General features: G+C 39.2%; 3 protein-coding genes across 3 annotated transcripts; 1 reads left to right on the top strand and 2 right to left on the bottom strand.

Annotated features, from left to right (window-relative positions):
- The first annotated feature begins 1,906 nt into the window (after window positions 1–1,906).
- LOC103342003 (amino acid transporter AVT6A-like) lies at window positions 1,907–4,826 on the top strand. The gene is made up of 5 exons (XM_008245560.3): window positions 1,907–2,631; window positions 2,986–3,138; window positions 3,381–3,584; window positions 3,670–4,135; window positions 4,480–4,826. Exons 1-5 carry the CDS (start codon window positions 2,145–2,147, stop codon window positions 4,616–4,618), a joined length of 1,449 nt encoding a protein of 482 aa, XP_008243782.2. The 5' UTR covers window positions 1,907–2,144; the 3' UTR covers window positions 4,619–4,826.
- Window positions 4,827–5,007: 181 nt separating this feature from the next.
- LOC103342004 (DNA-directed RNA polymerase 1, mitochondrial) lies at window positions 5,008–12,475 on the bottom strand. The gene is made up of 18 exons (XM_008245561.2): window positions 11,382–12,475; window positions 10,626–10,880; window positions 10,410–10,543; window positions 10,232–10,298; window positions 10,012–10,070; window positions 9,786–9,903; window positions 9,509–9,622; window positions 9,178–9,309; window positions 8,684–9,100; window positions 8,179–8,229; window positions 7,834–7,904; window positions 7,497–7,581; window positions 7,220–7,372; window positions 7,068–7,142; window positions 6,699–6,788; window positions 6,416–6,578; window positions 6,215–6,318; window positions 5,008–5,817 (listed from the first exon to the last, which is right to left on the bottom strand). Exons 1-18 carry the CDS (start codon window positions 12,201–12,203, stop codon window positions 5,707–5,709), a joined length of 3,021 nt encoding a protein of 1,006 aa, XP_008243783.2. The 5' UTR covers window positions 12,204–12,475; the 3' UTR covers window positions 5,008–5,706.
- Window positions 12,476–13,284: 809 nt separating this feature from the next.
- CR88 (Chaperone protein htpG family protein) lies at window positions 13,285–19,680 on the bottom strand. The gene is made up of 19 exons (XM_089045527.1): window positions 19,233–19,680; window positions 18,818–18,891; window positions 18,469–18,594; window positions 18,292–18,385; window positions 18,054–18,137; window positions 17,787–17,930; window positions 17,456–17,572; window positions 17,050–17,097; window positions 16,887–16,961; window positions 16,633–16,737; window positions 16,327–16,467; window positions 15,534–15,626; window positions 15,286–15,363; window positions 14,934–15,188; window positions 14,592–14,694; window positions 14,275–14,449; window positions 14,071–14,176; window positions 13,800–13,889; window positions 13,285–13,708 (listed from the first exon to the last, which is right to left on the bottom strand). Exons 1-19 carry the CDS (start codon window positions 19,500–19,502, stop codon window positions 13,493–13,495), a joined length of 2,394 nt encoding a protein of 797 aa, XP_088901653.1. The 5' UTR covers window positions 19,503–19,680; the 3' UTR covers window positions 13,285–13,492.
- Between the last annotated feature and the right edge of the window lie 562 nt (window positions 19,681–20,242).

Genomic DNA, 20,242 nt, shown 5'->3' on the forward strand with positions numbered 1-20,242 from the left:
TGGCTTGACTCGTGTAGGAATAGCAGAGTTACCAACACATGATACCGACAAACCTTCACCATTAGCAGTTTGAACTGTTTCATTTGTAGGATAAGGTGTAGCCAAAGATAAAGTGGATAAGTCTGCAGTCATGTGATTGGTTGCCCCAGAATCAGTAAGCCATACTTGAGGTAGACCCTGAGATGAGGGTGGCTGAGATGGTTGCATAACAGTATGCATAGCTTGCATTGGGGATTGTTGAGAGTGATGAGATTGAGCTGAAGAATATCCAAGTGAGGAAGAAGGCATCCGAGGAGCATGGGAAAAACCTCCAGCACCAATAAAGTTCGGACCGTTATCATTATAAAAGCAGTACCATGTGGTGTGATTTGTTTTACCACAAATATGACACTTGGACCTCGCATGAGGATTAGACCCACAGAATGGAGCAGTGTGACCTTCACTGTTGCACAATTGACAAGTAGGAACAGGTGGGGCTGATGGAGATGTATACTGAGAAGTGGGAAATTGACCAAGAACACCTGGAGTTGGTGTGGGCAACACATGGGTTTGAGTATAAAACTGTGGTCTCGGATTAAACGGTCGTTGACCTTGATTAAACCTGCCCTTTCCCTTGTTGCTATGAAAATTTTTATGACCACCATTAACATACGAGGACTGACCAGGAGTTCCATGAGACTGCGGAAAAGATGACGCAGATGAGACAGTAGGCCTGGAAGTGGCAGCCATAGCAATGATATGATGGGGCAACAAAGTGAGGTTCTCCACAATATGCTCTTCGGCAAGTAATGAGAGCGAAACTCTTTCAGTGTAATAACACTCTCTCTACCCCGAACCACACAACGAAATGTATTATATTCAGGAGGGAGGCCATTCAAGGCTAGAATCACAATATCCTCATCAGCAAAATATACCCCTGCAGCTGCCAAATAATCTCTAGCCTCTTTTATTTTGAGAAGATATTGACCTATAGTATCAGATCCTTTTCGAATATTCTGCAAATTAGACTTCATTTGAAAAATGCTAGTCCTTGACACAGTGGAAAATTGTTCTTTTAAACGAACCCAAAGATCTCTAGAGCTATTACTACCAATCGCACAAGACAGAGCCACTGGAGACAAGGTTGCAGTAAGAAGTTGCATAACAGCCCTATCATGCATTTTCCATATCAACACAGCATCACAATCAACAGCAGAGGAAGTGTCGGAGAGTTTATACCAGATTCTCCAGAGGCAACAGTAGGAGGGCAAGGACGAGAGCCATCAACAAAACCGATGATTCCATTGCTCTCCAGCAACAATTGCATCTGAAAATGCCAATTCAGATAGTTCGAGTCATCCAATTTCACGTTCACAGACGTTGAAATTGTAGAAATAAGAGCCGTGATCGGAGATTGCAAAATCTGAAGTTGTGCAAAGTCACCATTGTTGCAGTACAGAACGAAGCAATTCACTACGAACTTATCACAAACACTTGAGCGGCACAATGCCAAGAGAGGAGACGAAGAAGCAATCACGCTTTGAGATCGAATCAACAAACCCTAGAAATTACGATTAGTCGAGAAGACACAGAAATCGTGAAGAAGCAAGAAACAAAGAGATTAGAGGTAGCCGAAGATCAAATCGAAGACAGAGATAGCGGAAGCAAGAAGCCGGATCGAAGAATCTGCGTGAGCGGTAATGGCTCTGATACCATGTTAACCAATATCAAAAGAAGAACTATGAAGAACAATTTCTAGAGAGAGAGAATGAGATATCTGGAATAGAGAGAGAGAGAGCACAGAAAAATGAACTTCCTTTCTTAATGAATAGGTAAAATCAGAATACACTACTTATACACAGCCATCTTAACTAACTAACTATCACATCTTCTAATCTTATGCCAAGTGTCACAATCCTACTCTAACACTTGCCACCATTTTATTGGATAAGGACGCTGGATCCGGGATGCCATTGCCACACCAGCAAGCAACCAGTCTACTCAACCACCATCGTCTTCGTGTTTGCTTCTTTCTTTATTCTTGGGTTGGTCAAGGCGTCGTCTCGTGATTCGTTGACCAAAAAAGCAAACTTACCATTTGTTCTGTTACGTGTGCTTTTCAAGATAAAGCAAACTACTCAAACAAAGCGGCGACGAATTTCCTCATGAAAGTGACAGCAAGAGAAGAAGAGAAACTCTCACTCACTGTAAACCAGCAAAAAAAGAAAACAATGACCACTGACAGCAAGCAAACCAAGAACCCAAGAAAATGCAAGCAACCCATTAACGAGGAATCTCCACTGCTGCCAAATCAGAGGGGCTGCGATGAGCAGGCAGTGCAGGAATTCAATGGTGCATCTTTTGCTGGTGCAGTGTTTAATCTGTCAACGACCATTATTGGTGCTGGGATTATGGCGTTGCCTGCCACCATGAAAGTGCTGGGTCTTGGCGTTGGGATTGGTATGATCATTTTTGTTGCGATTTTGACAGAGGCCTCTCTGGAGATGTTGTTGAGGTTCAGCAAAGTGGGAAAGGTTGTGTCTTTCGGAGGGGTTATGGAGGATGCCTTTGGGAAAGCTGGGAAGGTTGTGTTTCAATTGTGTATCTTGGTGAACAATCTTGGAACGCTCATTGTCTACACGATCATCATTGGTAAATAATTTTTTTCATTTCTAGTCCTAATTTTTGGGTGTGAATTTTAATTGGGTTCCATCCATAATCTGATTTTTTCCTAATTACCAGTCTTCATACGGTATAATAGTACTTCCCCAATAGTAAATCAGGTGTGCAAAGCTCTGACTTAATTGGTACATACAAGAAGCATTCAAATTGTATGATACTGCACTTCAATTTCAACCAATTATGATGTCTGTGAAGTATTGTAATTAGGTTTCTATAATTGGTGCGCTGGTTGAAATCAAAATATGCTGGCACATGTATTTCTTTCAGTTTGATTACAAGTGAATGTGTAGTAATTCTCGTTGTTTTACTTTCAATGTGACTTAGGTGATGTGCTGTCTGGAACTTCTTCAACTGGAGTTCACCATGCTGGAGTATTGGAAGGGTGGTTTGGTGAACACTGGTGGAACGGGCGTACCTTCGTGCTGCTTGTCACAACCTTTTTTGTATTTGCTCCATTGGCATCCTTAAAGAGAATAGGTACATAAAGACTGATTCTTTGTAATACTGAACGCAGAAAAAAACTAATCCTTGTGATTAAATAATCCACACAGTGGTTTCACCTGGAGTTGTTCAATGGCATAAGAACTTGTCCACAATTACAATTCTATCATGGAAGTTTTGCTTTAGCAGTTAAATACTGTCTGTGTCATTGGTCTTCACCAACCATTTTATTATATGGATCAAGCATTTCTGTAACTTGTGCCTTTTTGTGATTGCAGATTCATTGAGATATACATCTGCTTTAGCAGTTGCACTGGCAGTTGTTTTTCTAGTTATTACTGCAGGAATCGTAGTTATTAAATTCTTTCATGGAGGTATTTCCATGCCCAGGTTCCTTCCTAATGTGTCTGATATTGCATCGGTGTGGAATCTCTTCACAGTTGTTCCTGTTCTTGTGACAGCCTTCATCTGCCACTTCAACGGTATGCTAGCTGATCAACATGATATGCAGCTTTTATTTCAAAGTGAAAAAGCATAACCGTTAACAAGAATTTTCTTCTCCTGCAGTGCATACAATCGACAATGAGCTTGAGGACTCTTCCTTGATTCAACCAATTGTGCAGACATCATTGGCTTTGTGCTCTTCCGTCTACATACTGACCAGCCTTTTCGGGTTCCTCCTATTTGGGGACTCAACTCATGATGATGTGCTAGCCAACTTTGACACCAACCTTGGCATCCCTTATAGTTATTTGCTCAATGATATTGTTCGCATCAGCTATGCCCTGCACCTCATGCTTGTTTTTCCTGTTATCTTCTATCCACTGCGGCTCAACTTGGATGACCTCGTCTTCCCCTCATCTAGGCCTCTGGTTGCAGATAATTGTAGGTTTGCATTAAGCACCATTGGGCTCATTTCTGTTGTCTTCGTGGGTGCAAATTTTATACCCAGCATCTGGGATGTATTCCAGTTTTCTGGAGCTACTGCTACTGTTTGCATTGGGTTCATCTTTCCTGCTGCCATTGCTCTAAGGTGAGTTTTGTGGCATACAATTGTTTTCATTCCATTTTCATTTTGGATTTATCTTTCCTGCTGCCAGTTTAATTTTTATGTTCTGGCGATGAAGGCACTTACATACGGATTATCTCTCTGAAATGCCTGATTAGTGATTGATGAATGTGCTTAAAAGGTTACATAACATCGTAAATTCATTCTGAGGAAAAGCTGAGTTGTACTCGAGTTGGTTTAGATGCTTATAAATTCAAAAAGAGTTCACACAAGCTGTCATCAATTTCAATTTGGTTACAAAGCTAAATCAGATATCTGAATATCCTACTTCTCATTCCATGATTTGGTTTCAAATTTCTGCGATGCAGAGATCGACATCGAATAGCAACAAGAAAGGACAAGATTTTATCTGTTTTCATGATTGGTCTTGCCGTGTTCTCAAATGTGATAGCAATATACAGTGATGCCACTGCCCTGTTAAAACAGGTGGTGTCCCCTGGTGCATGATTTTATATTGTTTCACACATTAGTTGAACAACCTGTACGTATACTGCATGCCATAGCCATTTGAAATCCAGAAAAACATTGATGTTTTCTGGGGAGATATGTGTATAAAAGGTGAAAGAACTCTAGCCTATGTACCATTCGTCTCTGGACACGCAGCCACCGGCTCCATGTGTATTGGAAATTTCTAACGCAACACCTCAATTCTTAATTCTTCCAGGGCCCTAGAAGTAAGCTTCCCTCTAATCTTCCTTGATGCACACCGGGGTAGGATTTTACTTGAATTTGCTCGTCTGTTTTAATTTATAGGGCAGATTTTGTTTATTTATATAAACTGACTCATAGGAAAGCCTTTGAAATTATGGTGTCAAGGAAGCCGATACACTTACGAATACGCCAAACCAAAAAAAGGGTATTGCATTCCAAATTCAACCTCTGTAATTTTCACATTAAAATCTAATGAATTTGCTTCAAAATCGAGTAAAGAATCAAAAGGGAAAATATCCAGTACGATAACTTATTCTCTACCTTTGACATGAAGAACGAAATATACAAACAGGACTTGACAACAATTATGTTGACCTTTTATGCAAGCCACTAATAAACACACACCCACCCATATCTGTTGCACTCGTCATCTTCGAAGAATTAAGACCTCCACAATATTCATCAACCATCCACTGCCCATTTGTTTGAATCAACTCACCAAGTGTTTTTCATGCTCTTGGTGCTTTAATTTGCTCTGATTTACAACATGTGGCTGTTCGTTTCTCGAATGCCGCATGTTGACCATCTTGTTTCCCCAATCCTTTTAAAATAGCGGATGCAGAAGACAGCCAAGGCCCCTGGGATATCTCCAGCTAATTCTTGAAGGTAGCTTGTCTCGACATATGTACAAGAGTACGGACAGCAAATGGATAGCAGCAGTCAAATCAAGATTTTTTCCACCGGAATTGTTCTCCTTGACATCACGCAGGAAACTTGTCTTGACAATCTCATACAAATTAAATTGCATCACCTTGTGATTGAATGATATAAGGAACTAAAACAAGCAAAAAGGGCACTGCTGCCTAGCAATCATCTGGCTCAGACTAGTTGAAGAAATAGGGAGATTCAAGAACATCTCTGAGATCGAAGTCTCCGCGATCTGGCAAGGGGGGGAAAGTCAAGGTGGGGAAAGACCGTTGAAAGCCTTCCAACAACTGTAAACATAAAAGTACAAATTAAATAAGCAAGAAAACATGGGAAGAGCATATTTCAATTTCATAAGATACAGAAAATTGGGATCACAGTACGAAATGCAATTTAAAATGCTGGAAATATTTTTCTTTTAATAGCCCAGGAATTATTAAAAAGTAAAAACTTCTGTGGTGACAAGCAAAGGAGTGTGCTTCGAAATCCCCTTTAATTTTTTATTATCATGTGAAGGATTATTTCTAATCTAATGTCACCGTTCGTTACATTTTTTTGTTGTTACTAATTTTATAGAAAATAAATTCTAACAAGGGGAACTGGTGAATCATAATCTCACAAGTGACAGATCAGCCTATCTGGTACTAAACAAGGATCGCCACACTCACACCAAGTAAAGATACTCACATTCTCCAGTATCGGTGCCTCGTAGAGTTCAACAAACTTCTCCCTTAGTATCCTATTCATTTCGTCAATATCACATGCATGCGTCCAATATGAATCATGCACTCCTGTATCATTAGCAGTTATTGGGAAACCTCCAAACATGTGAACGGCTACTAGCCTATACAAGAGAGAACAAATAGCAAATAAGAATACAGGAGGAACCTGCAAAGTTTAAGCCAGCCTTTTTGCAGGCAACAGCAGTCATCATCATGTGGGAACCATCAAGGGAGTGAACAAAATTCGGGGGAAAGGCTGTCCTCTGCCGTTTAACCATGACCTTGTCAGTTTCTCTTTGTAATGTCAACACCTGAAGGGAAGTCTTAATCTGCATTCAATTCCAAGTGGTATCTTAGTTAATACTGGCCTTAAATGTTTTTTAAGGTACTTTTGTAATTAAGTAAAATATATGGCCACATCTGAAGTTCTAAGAAGTTTAAAATATTACAAGATGCCGTCCTAATTGCCGGTACGGTTGTACAACAGGAAGTCCAAGGGGAGTGATCCACCGAACTGGTTGATTCTCTGAAGCTATCACCTATTTATGTTCAAATATAACTGTCAGAACTAGTATAAGAACAATACAGAATCAGTTCATACTTTAAAGAATTGATATCTTTCAGACTTGTGCTCAGAGGCGCAGGTGCTAAAAAGCAAGTAACTTACAACCAACAGGTCCAACACTAATATCATTAATCAAACATAGAATCTGAATCTGTCCCTTGTGCATGTGCTCAGGTTTCAAGTCATTAACAGTTACACGCCATTCACACATAACTATGAGGTACAAACAGACCACAAAGTAGATGAAACATACCTTTGCACATTCACCAAGCCAACTCATAATACTTCTTGCAGCTTCAAACATCTCTCCTAAGGCAGTTAAGGTGGTCTGCTCACACAGTAAAACAATAAGTACAGACACATAGACATTGGACACATAAGCACACTACAGTTTCTTTCACTAACCCTTGCAGCATAGCAAGCTGCGACAAACAGCGCCGTGTCATCAGCTATGGAACCACGCTCCTTTAATCTCCTCTTAATTTGTTCGCGTGCTCCAACATAAGTAACACCATATACAGACGTCATAACTGTCTGCTTCACCAATTTACGATCCACCTAAAATTTCCAATCACCAAAGCCAAGCATTAGAAACATCATACTAAGCAGTAACGAAGAAGCAGAAATGAAGAAAATTACTCAAAATCTTAACACTTTGGCAAGCACGATTAACGATATTAACCTGATTAATTAAAAGCCTAGCATGCAATGCATTTGGATTAGTGGCAGGATCTTTTTCTGCATCATTGCGCATTATATCAAGTACTCTGCATAGCCACAAAAAATTTCATTAGACAAATTAACAAGAATGATGTCACTTATCAGTGGTATATTTCTAGGGAAAACAACAAATTTCAATCTTCTTTTTAAAACAGATATTCTTATGGAATGAATTAGGCTGCTGATTCCTCTTAGTTTTCTACATCCAATTCATATTATTGCAAAAGTTGCAAATGCTTATATGCCATGCCAAAATGAATTTTTGCTCACCAACTCAACTCGGAGAAAGTAACAGTTACCTGGCAGCAATTCCTGAGTAAACATCTGCAGGTTTATCTCCCCCCACAAGATTTACAGCAGCAGCTCCAAGCTAAAAAAGGATTAGCAATTTGATCAACAAAACAAATACTCACACAATCACTAAGATATAAACGAATTGTTCGGTTAGTCGAAGCAATGTGATCAACCACAAAAGCTGTTGTTGGGTGCATAAAAGGCTAGGGTTGGAGATCTCATCTGAGTAAGATGAACACGGTGGTGCAAGTGAATGAACTACTATGATCATAGATTTGGAAGAGCTTCACATTAAAACTAAAATATATTGAACCTTTTTCTTAATTTTTAACAATAAAAGGGTTCATTACCTTGTCCCTTCCAAGGGCTGCATAGTGTTGTAAACCATTACATGAGCCATCCTTGCAACACAAAAAGAGAACTGAGATCAATTTTTTGGATAACAGAATCGTATGTACCAAATCACTAAATACAAAACATAGCAAAGCATGGGAGATGTCCAATGGTCTCTCAACTTCAATAAAAGTGACACAGTTGACAAGGCAACAGGACAAATAGAAATCTCAAAATCGTTCTCCACCAATGATACCCATCATAAAATTTTATAATGTGTAACCAACCACTATTGATTCTAAAATCTCTTCATTTTAGTACCTGGAAATTCAATCCAAACCAATTAAACCTTTTGGTTATCTTTCTTTTTACAGCAGAAGACGGAAGTGATTTCAACTTCCCAGATGATGCAACTGTAACCATGTAGAATTCACAATTTTGGTAGTTTCTTGGTTCGGAATAAAGTAATGAAGTTATAATTGTTTGTAAAATATGATTAGAATATTATGCGAGATGAATTACCTGGTGGACAGGCATATATGAAATGGTAGTCTCTGGAGAGGGGCTTCTCAATGCTTCACAGAGATTAATGCATGCTGCCAAGCACTGGAAAGGATCCTCTGCACCCAACCACCAGCGCCTTCCTTCAAGAGGTCTGTCTGCGGAATCAAAAATTTCATCTACGTGATTCTCAGTAAATGCTGCTCGATCATCAAAGGAGAGTTTGTCTACGCCCCCAGCATATAAATTAGCCAAATGTATCTTCAACCAGCGTAAGCCTGACTTTCCAAGATGCCGTCCCTCTGAAAACTCCAAGATGCCTCGGCACATATCGGAACCAAGATGGTTTAGATATGGGTGCATGGGGTAAGCACGACCTCGGAAATCGAGGTTGTGTGGGTAGTAGAAGCCCTCCTCATCCTTCATCTTTCGAGATGCCTATTCCAATTCAGTGAAACTTGGTATTAGAGTATCCAATAGCAGTGATTATTAAACTTAACAAGAATGATTCTTACAGCAAGTTTAAGTTCTATATCACACCGCTGTGAGTGCCTCTCACTATTCTCCTTCTTTGCAGCTTTAAGTTTCCACTTCCATTTTCTGATTTCTGCCTCATCTTCTGTGTCTGGTTCTTCAGGTAAAGGAACCTTTTCAAAGCAGGAAGAAAAGTGAAGGTAAATCATTTATCGATAAAAACCAAGGTGCTGAATTACATGTTAATTTCAAATTGCAGCAAAACAATAGAATTTCTGTCAAACAAAACCAGTTTCTTCTGCCCAGAAGCACAGGAAAGGTATGCACCACCAAGTATGGGAAAAAAAAAAATTCCAGTTAACCATAACCCACATCTTCACGGTCAACCAAGTCAGCAAGACGGCCTCCGCTAGCCCATATCCTGTCTATCACACCAAGTACCCTTTTGTTTACCCTCCATTTGGTACTTCCAAGAGTATCCAGGGCCTAAAGACAGAGAACAATTAAGAGATTAGAAGAAGCTCCAAAAATTACAAGTGAAGAACCCTTGCACTGGTGTAAACATTTAAGAGCTGTTTCTGAGGAAACAGAAATGCAGGAAAAGATGCAGCGCAGAAACTAAAAGTAACAGATCCTGGGGTTTTCAAACCTCAAAAACAGGTTCTAATTGCTTTCTAGGAGTCCTTTTAACAACTTCACGTTGTTGTTTCGCTCCATGAGTTCGCATTACATAGGATGGTAAGAATAAATATGCTCCTCTGTCATACCTGCCAAAATATACGAACAGGCAATAAGAGTTGGCCAAAACCCCAAAGTGCTTAATCTCGCTAGTTGCTTCAAAACTAAGAAGTCCAGCTAATCTAAATACTTCATACCCGGTCCAATTAATAGGGGGAACCAACATAGGCATATAAGGCATGACCATGTGCCTTGCCTGCATGGACAGAACAGAAATCAGTACAGTTGCTACTCAGGTATTCATACGCTTGTATGAAAAGTAAGATTATTGTCCTTGTTAGTCACAACACAAGAACAAAAACATTAAAGAAACAACCTAGAATCGCGAGCATGAGCCAAACATGCTGTTCAACTTACAGTTTTGTCCATGCCTTTGCGAACTAATGGGTCGCACTCTATAACGCCATATCTCCTACTGGTCTTCCTATTGTAAGAAACCCAGAGAAGTATAAAATAAATAAATAAACTGATATTTGAAGAGGAGAAGAGTGATAGAGAGCGGGGTTAAGAAACACAAAGATTGAATATTTCTTACTGTGTGTCTTTAGTAATAGTCTTAAGGTTATGTACAAATGCAGGGCGTATATCAGGTGGACCATCTCCTATTTGATCAACTGGAGGTTGTATATAAGCCGTGTCCATCAATAACTGAATCAATCGACAGCCAACCTGGAAAGTACAAGCACCAAGATAATGTAGCAACAATAACAAGAAGATAGTTTGCTTATTTGAATCTATAGACATCACAGACCTTAACATGGGCTTCCTGACCCCATGGCTTCAAGTCTTCTTGTTCTTTCACAATTCCTCTAACTTGCTGCATTTTCTGCCTTTTTATTAGTTTGTTAACCTTTTTCCTAAGTTTCTCTTGTTCATCGGCCAGTTTCCCTTGTTCATCGGCCAGTTTCTCTTGTTCATCGGTCACAGGAACAGAATCAGCTTCAGCCTTCTTATCAGTAGTGTTCTTCTTCTTCTTTGTCTTCTCCAAAAATCTGTGTATCCTAACCTGATACACATGATCATTTTATATAACTCCATTAAGTTCAAAACCAACAAATAAATGGAAAATAGCATGTCAATAATATTTAGCTGCTAATCTGACTGGGTACTGAACCAAGCATGACTACCGAATGAAAAGCCTTCAATTAGTCATGGAGGCATGAGAGGCCAGACGACTCAATTTCATACAAAGGCAATACATGTAATCCTAGAAAATGGAAGTTCATGTTTGTGTGTATATAATCCTACAAAATGGAAGTTCACGTTTTTGTGCCTATAAGGAATTTAAGTAATGAGTTTCTACCAAACCTAACAAATTGATAGTTGACCGATAACTAAAATTAAAGTTCTAGCCAAATTGTTCATACTACAGCAAACTTAGAACCAAAATCGAAGTCACCGCACCTATCAATGTTCCCAGAAAGAAATTTGGTGAATTTGAACCGCATATGTCAAAAATAAAGATGAAACATGAATTACGAAATAAGAAAATTCTAAGCTCACAGACCTCATGCTCAATGGCTTCACCTATCGCACAAGCAGCTTGGACTACCCTGACACTGCCTACTCCACCATTATTTGTCATCAATAGCCCCATCAACTTATGCATTGTAATAACCGCCATCTTATCGGCGGGTAAGTGATCAAAGTAGGGAGCATGACTCTGTCTACTGTTAGTTTGCTTGCAGGAATCTTGGTCCGCCGCAATGGCATCTCGTAAAGGCTCAAACCAACCAAGAAACAATGACTTGATGTATGGCAAATTGGGTGCTAGCTTCTGCTCACACATGTCCGCTAAAAGCTCTTGGTACTCTTTGGCCGCCTCTTGCCAAGCCTCCGTCTCCAGTTTTATTTGCCTCTTCCGAAGAAGATTGTACTTTCCTACTCCCATACCAACCACCACTCTCTTTGGCTGCTTGAAATGGGACTCCACCATGTTGTTTTCTCTTATCAAATCCTCCAACATTTCCTGAATTTCTTCAGACCCCGACGAGTCCTCCTCGCCATCTGTCGAAGCAATGGCCTCGGCAACGCTGGCATAGCCTTTGGCGTAGTTGCAAAACCCAGAAATGCCATAAGGGTAACTTGGGTTCAGTGAACTGCATCTGCCCAATTCGTCCTTTTGAGTAGCCATATCACCAACTTGACGAAAACCCATTACCAAAATCCGATTATTTATGCATTTCCGAGCCTCGAAATGCCAGGCTTTCTCGAGAAAGCTCGATTCTTGAGAAAATATCATAGAAGTAGAAGAAGGGGAACTAAAATGAGATTGGGAGGAGAGATTGGTCTTTCTCGAAGCAACTTGTTTAGCCAAGTTTCTCCACATATTTCCCAGTAAAATTTTCAAATTAATCAATCCGACTTGCAGGTGCTGAAAGATACTGAGGAATGGAAAATATGATACGGGACATCAAAAAGGAAAATCTTAAATTGTCGAAGAAGCAGAAAATTGGAGAAAAAAGTCAGAAGCTATAAGAAAATTACAAGTTTTACTTCTAAAAACAAAAAATCTACAAACGAATTGGACGATCTCGAGCGATCGAGGAGGCAGGGCGGAAGGGTGTGACTGGGTTGAGTAGCCGCATTTAAACCCTCCTTAAAACCTACGTTTTCTGTGTTTCTGATAAGGCCGTTGGGTTTTCGACCCGAGATTTTCCAAGTCCGTTTTACAACTCAAATTACAAGTCGGTTTGTGGGTTGTCTGGAATGATTAATTGGGCTCATTTAATAGCAGTAATATGGTCTCATGGGCTGGGCTTTGCCCTCATGGTTTGTCATTTGGGCCTTCCTCGTATCTGAGCTTCAACGTGTCTTTGCTTTTTTTTATTTTTTTGGCAAAACAAAAGATATGAGTGAGCATTTTAAATCACTAACAAGTAGTGTCAGATTAATCTAAGGGCTTGTATTAAAGAGTTGCTCACAAGTCCTCATTTTTAAGTCCTTAAGTGAGCGACACTAGTTGTATTAATCACTCTTTTAATTTGTATACATGTTACTATTATGCAATTAGTTAATCATTATTGATCAAATTATCTATTTATATTAAAAAAATTCTTTCATATAGATGGATCACGTCACCCATCCCAAGAGTCTCTTGTTTCTCTTGTGTATGTGTGGACAGGTGATGTAATTCACCCGCAGGACCCAAGAATTTCTCCACATAGTGGCCAGAATCTAATTTGAGTATCTCCTTGCCTAGGCCTCTGTTTTAGTGAACGGGCTAGGTTACAAATTTAGTAGCCTTAGATTAACCATACGCGTCTGATGATCATGATCCGTGAAACTTGCATTCGCAGTGGAGGACATTATATTCTGCAGAGTTTGTGGATCATTTATTTTAATTTCAATCACCGCATCTTGAGCATGAAGACCGCCACCGTTTTCCAGTTTCTTCATGCATGAAAATATTTATGGAGGCAAAAAAACAGTCCTCTGTATTTGAGAATATTGAATTGTTTCTCGTAAGGTGGAAATTGGCAAAAGCATTTAAGCATAGGTCCACATAACCAAAGGCACGCATTTCCCTCATACCAAGTTAGCGACCGTATGCTTTCTTCTAAAGGCTAATCAAATATTGCCAAAAAATTTATATAAAACATCATTTCTGCCAGACATTCAGTCGCTCCATGGATCGCTCTCTGCCCTCACTTCTGATGGTTCAATTATTTGTGGTTCCACCGCTTCACCAGCACTCGCATCAGATGATTCTCCTGCATCACCGTCAGCTACCTCCGTCTCTGCCTCCTCGTCTTCCGATCTACCCCATCTTCCTCCAAGGGCCATTGCCATCATCTCGTATATCTTGTTTCCCAACTCAGCTGGGCTGTCAGGCTGAGTCATCGAAGAAAGAAGTAAGAATGGCATAAAGCTACTCTAAACTATTGACATTTCAACAAAGGAAAAACAAAGGCTTGCTCCTTACTGTGAATCCACTGGAGATCAATGCTGTGTCATACAATAGGTCTACAGCTCTCTTGGCATCTGTGCTGTCAGGGGCGTTCTTGCAAGCAGCCTGCAGTAGAAAACAACTGTCAATCCAGTGATTTTAAGTCTTCTACTTCCAGTCAGGAATAGTTCTCCTGACACCACATGAAAGCATGAAATTTTTGTTTTCGTTGTTCTCATTCACATTTTGATGCATCTATCTCACATATTCGATCTACTGTTTAATAAGAGCGGTCTCATGATCCTACCTTTAGGTCCTTAACGATGGGATGATCTGGGTTAACTTCCAATATTCTCCTGCCCCTCATGAACTCCAAACTTGCAGTATCACCAAGTGCCTGTGCTTTCATCAATCTGCAAAACCAAATTTTTTTATCATAATCATAGCAAGGGAAGGTAACAATTAACCAGCACTTTTCTTGGTATGCATCCTTAGTGCAAACAAAAATTACCTTTCCATATTGGCAGACCATCCAAACTTGCCAGAAACAAGTACACAGGGAGATGAGCTTAGACGCTTTGAGACTTGGACTTTCGCCACCTTATCACCAAGTTGTTGCTTTATCCAGTCACAGAGAAGATTGTATTCTTGTTCAGTTTCCCTTTCTTTGACCTCATCCTCATCACCTGGTATCATAAACTTTTTGGTGAGAAACATGAGAAAGATAACAAGAAGGAAGCCACAAAGCTGAACATAGTAACACAACTGCCAATAACATCTGAACATGCTAATTAATTTTCCAAATAACAACTAGGGGTGAGTACTAACCAAGCTCTAAATCTTCCTTGCTAATGTCTACAAACTTCTTTTCTTTGTATGTCTGTAGGTTCTGGATGGCCACTTCATCAATAGGTTCTACTAAATACAAAACCTGAGACAAAAGAAACAGCATCAGCAACCTGGGGAGGAAAACTCATCACGAAGGAAAAACAATTGTTTCTGAGACCAATTATTTTTTAATGATGTTTAAATTTCCGTTCCTCCAAAAAATTTAAAAGGAAAACATAATCGTCTAGTCTTTTTTCTACCACTAGCTTGCAAATCAGATTTTCTATACGAATCACCATTGTTCCTCTACTGGACTACCGCCAAATTCAGCAGGACAGATACCTCAATATCTTTCTGAACCAACTTTTCCAAGAATGGAGCACTTTTCGCACTTTTCAGACTGTCTGCTGCCAAGTAATAGATTGCCTTCTGGTTCTCAGGCATGTTCTCGACATAATCATCTAAGCTTATCAGTTCTTCCTCACTTTTTGAAGAGTAGAACCGCAACAAGGGTGTTAGGCGCTTGTGATTTCCAGAGTCCTCGATGCATCCCAACTTTAGAAACCTGCCAAAGTTCTCCCATAATTTCTTGTAATCCTGGGATCAAGTTCAACCATTTTCCAAGTTAATAACAATTTTCAGCCTTTCAGGTGGAATTGAAGAATAAAACACAAACTTAATTGCTGCCACCAACCTCTTTATTTTCACTCTCAGAAATCTCTTGAATCATGTCAAATGTTTTCCGTACAAGTCTCTTTCTCATAATTCTTACCTGAAAATGGTGGACAGATTGAGATGAAGAAATAATACAAATATCCAAGCACATAGCAAGAACAAAGAACTAAATATTAACTGCTACAGAGATGTTCATTCACAAATTTGTAACAATAATAGCATTTCCTTCATAAAATGCATAAAGATAGTGGAAAAACTAAGGCTTACAATTCGACTTTCTTGAAGAATCTCTCGAGAAACGTTAAGAGGAAGATCATTTGAATCCACCACACCCTTAACAAAGCTCAGGTATCGAGGAAACTGCAAAAAGAATAAAGGTGTTACAGCCAAAGGTGTTACAGCCACAAACCATATTACCAAACAAATAAGCATCAACCCCAAAATGTATTTTCAACATTCCGGATGGTACATCACAAGTTGAATACCATCAATAGACCACTTTTATGCTGAACTAGCACAATCGCAGCAGAGGGAATTGACTATAACATCTAAACAAATCCATTGATGAAGGATAAAACAACTCTTCTTTAGATTAGAACATCTCATATCTAAGAGAGTATTAAGGAGAATAAGTAAATTTAGGTTTTAGCCACACAAAAAATTTCACTTTTGGAAAAAGTCAAAACTTTTTCAAAAAAGATAGAAAAACCTCTCAACTTTCAAATCAAAGACATGCAAATGTAAAGGATTCTTTAGGAAATCCACAAATAAATAAGGGCAATTTTGTCCATTTTGGCTTCTTTTACAAAATTTCTCTCTCCTTTGTGTTTTTCCAAAGTCTCCCTAAGGAATACTCCATTTTCCAATTTAAATACAAATTAAACGGTCAACACCAGCATTGTTAATAATATACAATTATTTTCCATCATAAAATAAATCACAAAGGAAACTTAATGTGCAACAGTATATGAAACAAGGAAGATCACCATTAACATGAAACAAAGACGACGAACTAATGGAAGCTCAAATTCACATCGTTTTCCAATATATCGAAACTTACCAGTTCACCATCAAAATCATCTGAGATAAATATCCGTTTCACATACAAACGTATATTCTTTGTTTTTGCATTCACTACATCCTCATTGTTAAGAGGCCCCATTCCAGGAATATAAAGAACACTCCTGAACTCCACCTCACCCTGCACAGATTTCAAAGTTAAAACTCCAAATCTGCTAAATTTTCTACCTCAACCAATATTCAAACAACAGACAATGAGACAAAGGGGGAGAGAGGGAGGGAGAGAGAGAGAGAGAGGGATGGAGGGAGAGAGGAAGAGAGCGAGAGAGAGAAACCATTTCAGTACCTCAGTGGTGAAGTGAGTGTACGCAACTGGATCCAAGAACTCACTAAAAGTTTTTTTGTAAAATTCATGGTACTCGTCTTTTTCAACTTCCTTTGGATTCCGCATCTGCAGAAGAACAAAAACAAAAACAAAAATTATATAAGAAAAGGCTATAAAATATATAACAAGAAAATACATACACATTAGGCAAACAGAGCATGCTGAATCTAAAATACATATACCATGACATCAATAACGCTATGTCTTCAACTCACCCATATAGGCTTCGTTTCATTTGCTAATTCCCAATCCCAATACTTCTCAGTTTTTGTCTTCTTTTTCTTCTCTCCCTGGTAAGAATCAAAGTAACTTATTTCACTGTATAAGTTGATGAGAAAAAACTACATTTCCCACAATCGGGAATCCTATGTCAATTACCTCTGGCTTTGGTTCTTCTCCTTCTTTTGGTTCTTCCTCCTCTTCCACCTGCCAAAAGTTTCCACTCAATGAGGACCGGCAAAAGTGCTAATTGCTTCATTATATGAACAATAGATACTTCTTAAGCATATAACTGTGAGGTATAGAAGAAATATAGCCTCAAGGATTAGTTTGCAAGGTCAAGCCAATAAAGACTACTTATCCAGAGAGTCACATTTTGATAGCAATACTTTTCTGATTATCACCTACAATGTACACTTGACATGCATCTTCAACTAATCAAGAAGTAACAGTCCAACCATTTAGAAAAAGATGAACCACATGCAGAAATCCAATTGTACTAATCCCTTCAAAACCTGCCATATAGAGGGAAAGGGTTTGACAAAGCAGAAAATGAAGTACTCACCTCAACAGTCCTTGATTTTTCTTGCCATGTATAGATGGGGAAGGAAACAAACTGCGAGTAATTCTTCACCAAACCCTGGATCCGGGCTGGCTCTGAAAACTCATACTTGTCATCCGGCTGCAAGGAGAGATTTAACTTTAAGATAGTTCTTGGTAAGACATCAGAATAAATTGAAAAATAAGCAATAGACTGTCCCAACAAAAGATAATGACTTTAATGTGTCAACATCTGGCAATTGCTGGGCATAACTTCAACGCCCAATAAACAAGAAAAGTCACATGCAAAATGACCAAACGCCATGAAAAGAGAAATGAAATAGCAGGTAAGGTACCCTTAAATAGAGTGTGATCTGTGTTCCACGGCGTATGAGATTTTCAGGATCAGTTTCTTCCCTAATTACATAAGAGCTACTGTCAGCCGCTGCTTCCCAAACATATTGCTTGTCTGACCTTGGGCTTTTTGTAGAGACAACAACCTGATTTTGTATAATATATACAAGCCAATTAGCAGCTACCCAGGAAAGCCATCCACGTTAAAAGCTCAGCTACAAGCAGATAGTTAGAAAAACGCATAAATAATTGTGAAAACACTACTGCACCTTCTCAGCGACCAGAAAAGCAGAATAGAACCCAACACCAAATTGACCAATTAAGCCATTGTCTGCACCAAGATCCTTATTTTCCTGCCAAAATATAAGGCAGAGAAGTAAGCTTCAAAAGCACCAAAAACCTCAAAAATCATTCGCACGGAAATAACAAACTGAAATATAATGCATTCAACAGATGCAATAACTAATGCCCGGTTGTGAGGCAAGAGAGAAAGGGAGAGAGAGACACCTTCAGAGCCTTTAAGAACTTTGAAGTACCACTCTGAGCAATGGTTCCAAGGCAGTCAATGAGTTCCTCTTTTGTCATTCCAATACCAGTATCCCTAAAAGTCAGAGAATCAGATTTCAATTACCTCCACTAATCCATCCAGGGGCAAAAATGAAGCAAAGATTTACAAAAACATACGCTATAGTGATAGTCCCATTATCTGGATCAGGTTTGATGCGTATCTGTAGCTCACCAGCATCTCCAAGCAGAGAGGGCTCAGTCACACTCAAAAATCTCAACTTGTCCAAAGCATCACTTGCATTACTGGAACAAGAAAGCACAACAAAGTCAACATATGGACCAAAAAGAAAGGCAAATACAAAATATATCATAGTGAGCAAATTATCCGATACACATCTAAAATCTATGTGATTGAAAAGTTTAAAGAACAAACGAAGGAGCAGATTCTACAAGCAGAAATAGCATATCGTATAGGTGAGTCACCAGAATGACACGTTGCATTGAAGTTTATGCATATGCAGCTCACCTCACAAGCTCCCTCAGAAACACCTCCTTGTGGCTGTATAGACTATGAACTATCAAATCCATTAGGCGAGTGACCTGCACTAAGTTTCAAAGTCATCAACTTTCGATTCCAAACTCAAAACCCAATAACCGAATCCTCTCAAGTAATGAGTAATAAGCCGATTAAAAAAATTATTTTCATTTTCTATCCAAAACAGTGACAAAGACCCATAATTTAGTACCAAAGCGTCCATTTTGATTGCGAGGAAACAGCAAAAATGCATAAAAGTCTATAAATTTTAGTCACTGGGTTACTGCAATTGCAGAGCCGCAGTTGATGGATTCCAAAACCAAACAGAGAGTAAATAGAATTTAAAACCCAATTGAGTAAAAATCCAAAAGACCAAAAATTTATCGAAACAGAGAAAGGGATGCACCTCGGCTTGGTACTCGAATTTTTCACCGGGCGTATCGGTGGCTTCTTTCTCGGCAACCGCCGCATCACATCGAATAGATATTCCTCTGTTTTTGCTCTCAAGCTTCCACTTCAATCCACCGCAAGAGAAGCCCTTCCTGAGCCCATTTTGAGGAACAAAAGCACTTCTCAGGCTCAAGGCCTTGCTGGGGTTTCTGAGTGTGAAGGGAGATGAGGAAGGAAGCGAAGCTAGAGAAGCAGTTGCTAAGCTTCTGCTTAGAACTGGAGCCATTGAACCCTAAACCTAACAGATGTTGGGTTGGGGGCGATAGTTGTGTTGTGTTGTGTCAAACAGAGTCTCAAAGTGTAAAAACCCTTGTGACTTGGTGAGGGTTTAGCAGTTTTAAGTAGGAGGTTGGAGTGTTCTAGAAAGATCAAAACTTTGGGGCTTTTCCCTTTTGTTTGGACTCGGAGCTTTGTTCTGCGGAATTGTGAGGCCTATATTCCGCCATTTCAGCTACCACAACAATATCCTCTTCTTTTTTAATTTTTCTTTTCTTTTTTATTGCCAAAATTTGAATTTTTACTGGGAATTTGGTCATGTTCCAAATTTCCAACCCAATTAAATATCTAATTAATAATTAAAATGTTTGCAATAGCCACAAATTACTGCACAATGACTTTGCATGTTCTGCGGATTGTATTAGCTTTCCAAGCACCAATTGAGGTTCAAAAATGGGAAGTAAAAGGCTTGAGACTTGAGTCACACTTGAAGAAATTCAAACTCAATTCTTTACATTCAATTCATGATCGTATGGTATATGGTCTCTTTTCTTTGACAAACATGGCAACATGTGTGATGGGGCTATGAGAGAAATCCCTTAAAACAAGTATTGGATCTAAATTAGTTTCAGGCAGAACATGACCACGAAGTTAAATGTTTGATATGTTTGTGTTTGGACTGAAGATGGTGGCACGCCTACACAAATAACACACTGAATCATTACAAGGCTTTTCATTTGGGCCTTAGAG

This window comes from Prunus mume, linkage group LG2 (assembly GCF_029339155.1).
Source record: "Prunus mume cultivar Tortuosa linkage group LG2, ASM2933915v1, whole genome shotgun sequence".
In the NCBI taxonomy this organism is placed as follows: domain Eukaryota; kingdom Viridiplantae; phylum Streptophyta; class Magnoliopsida; order Rosales; family Rosaceae; genus Prunus; species Prunus mume.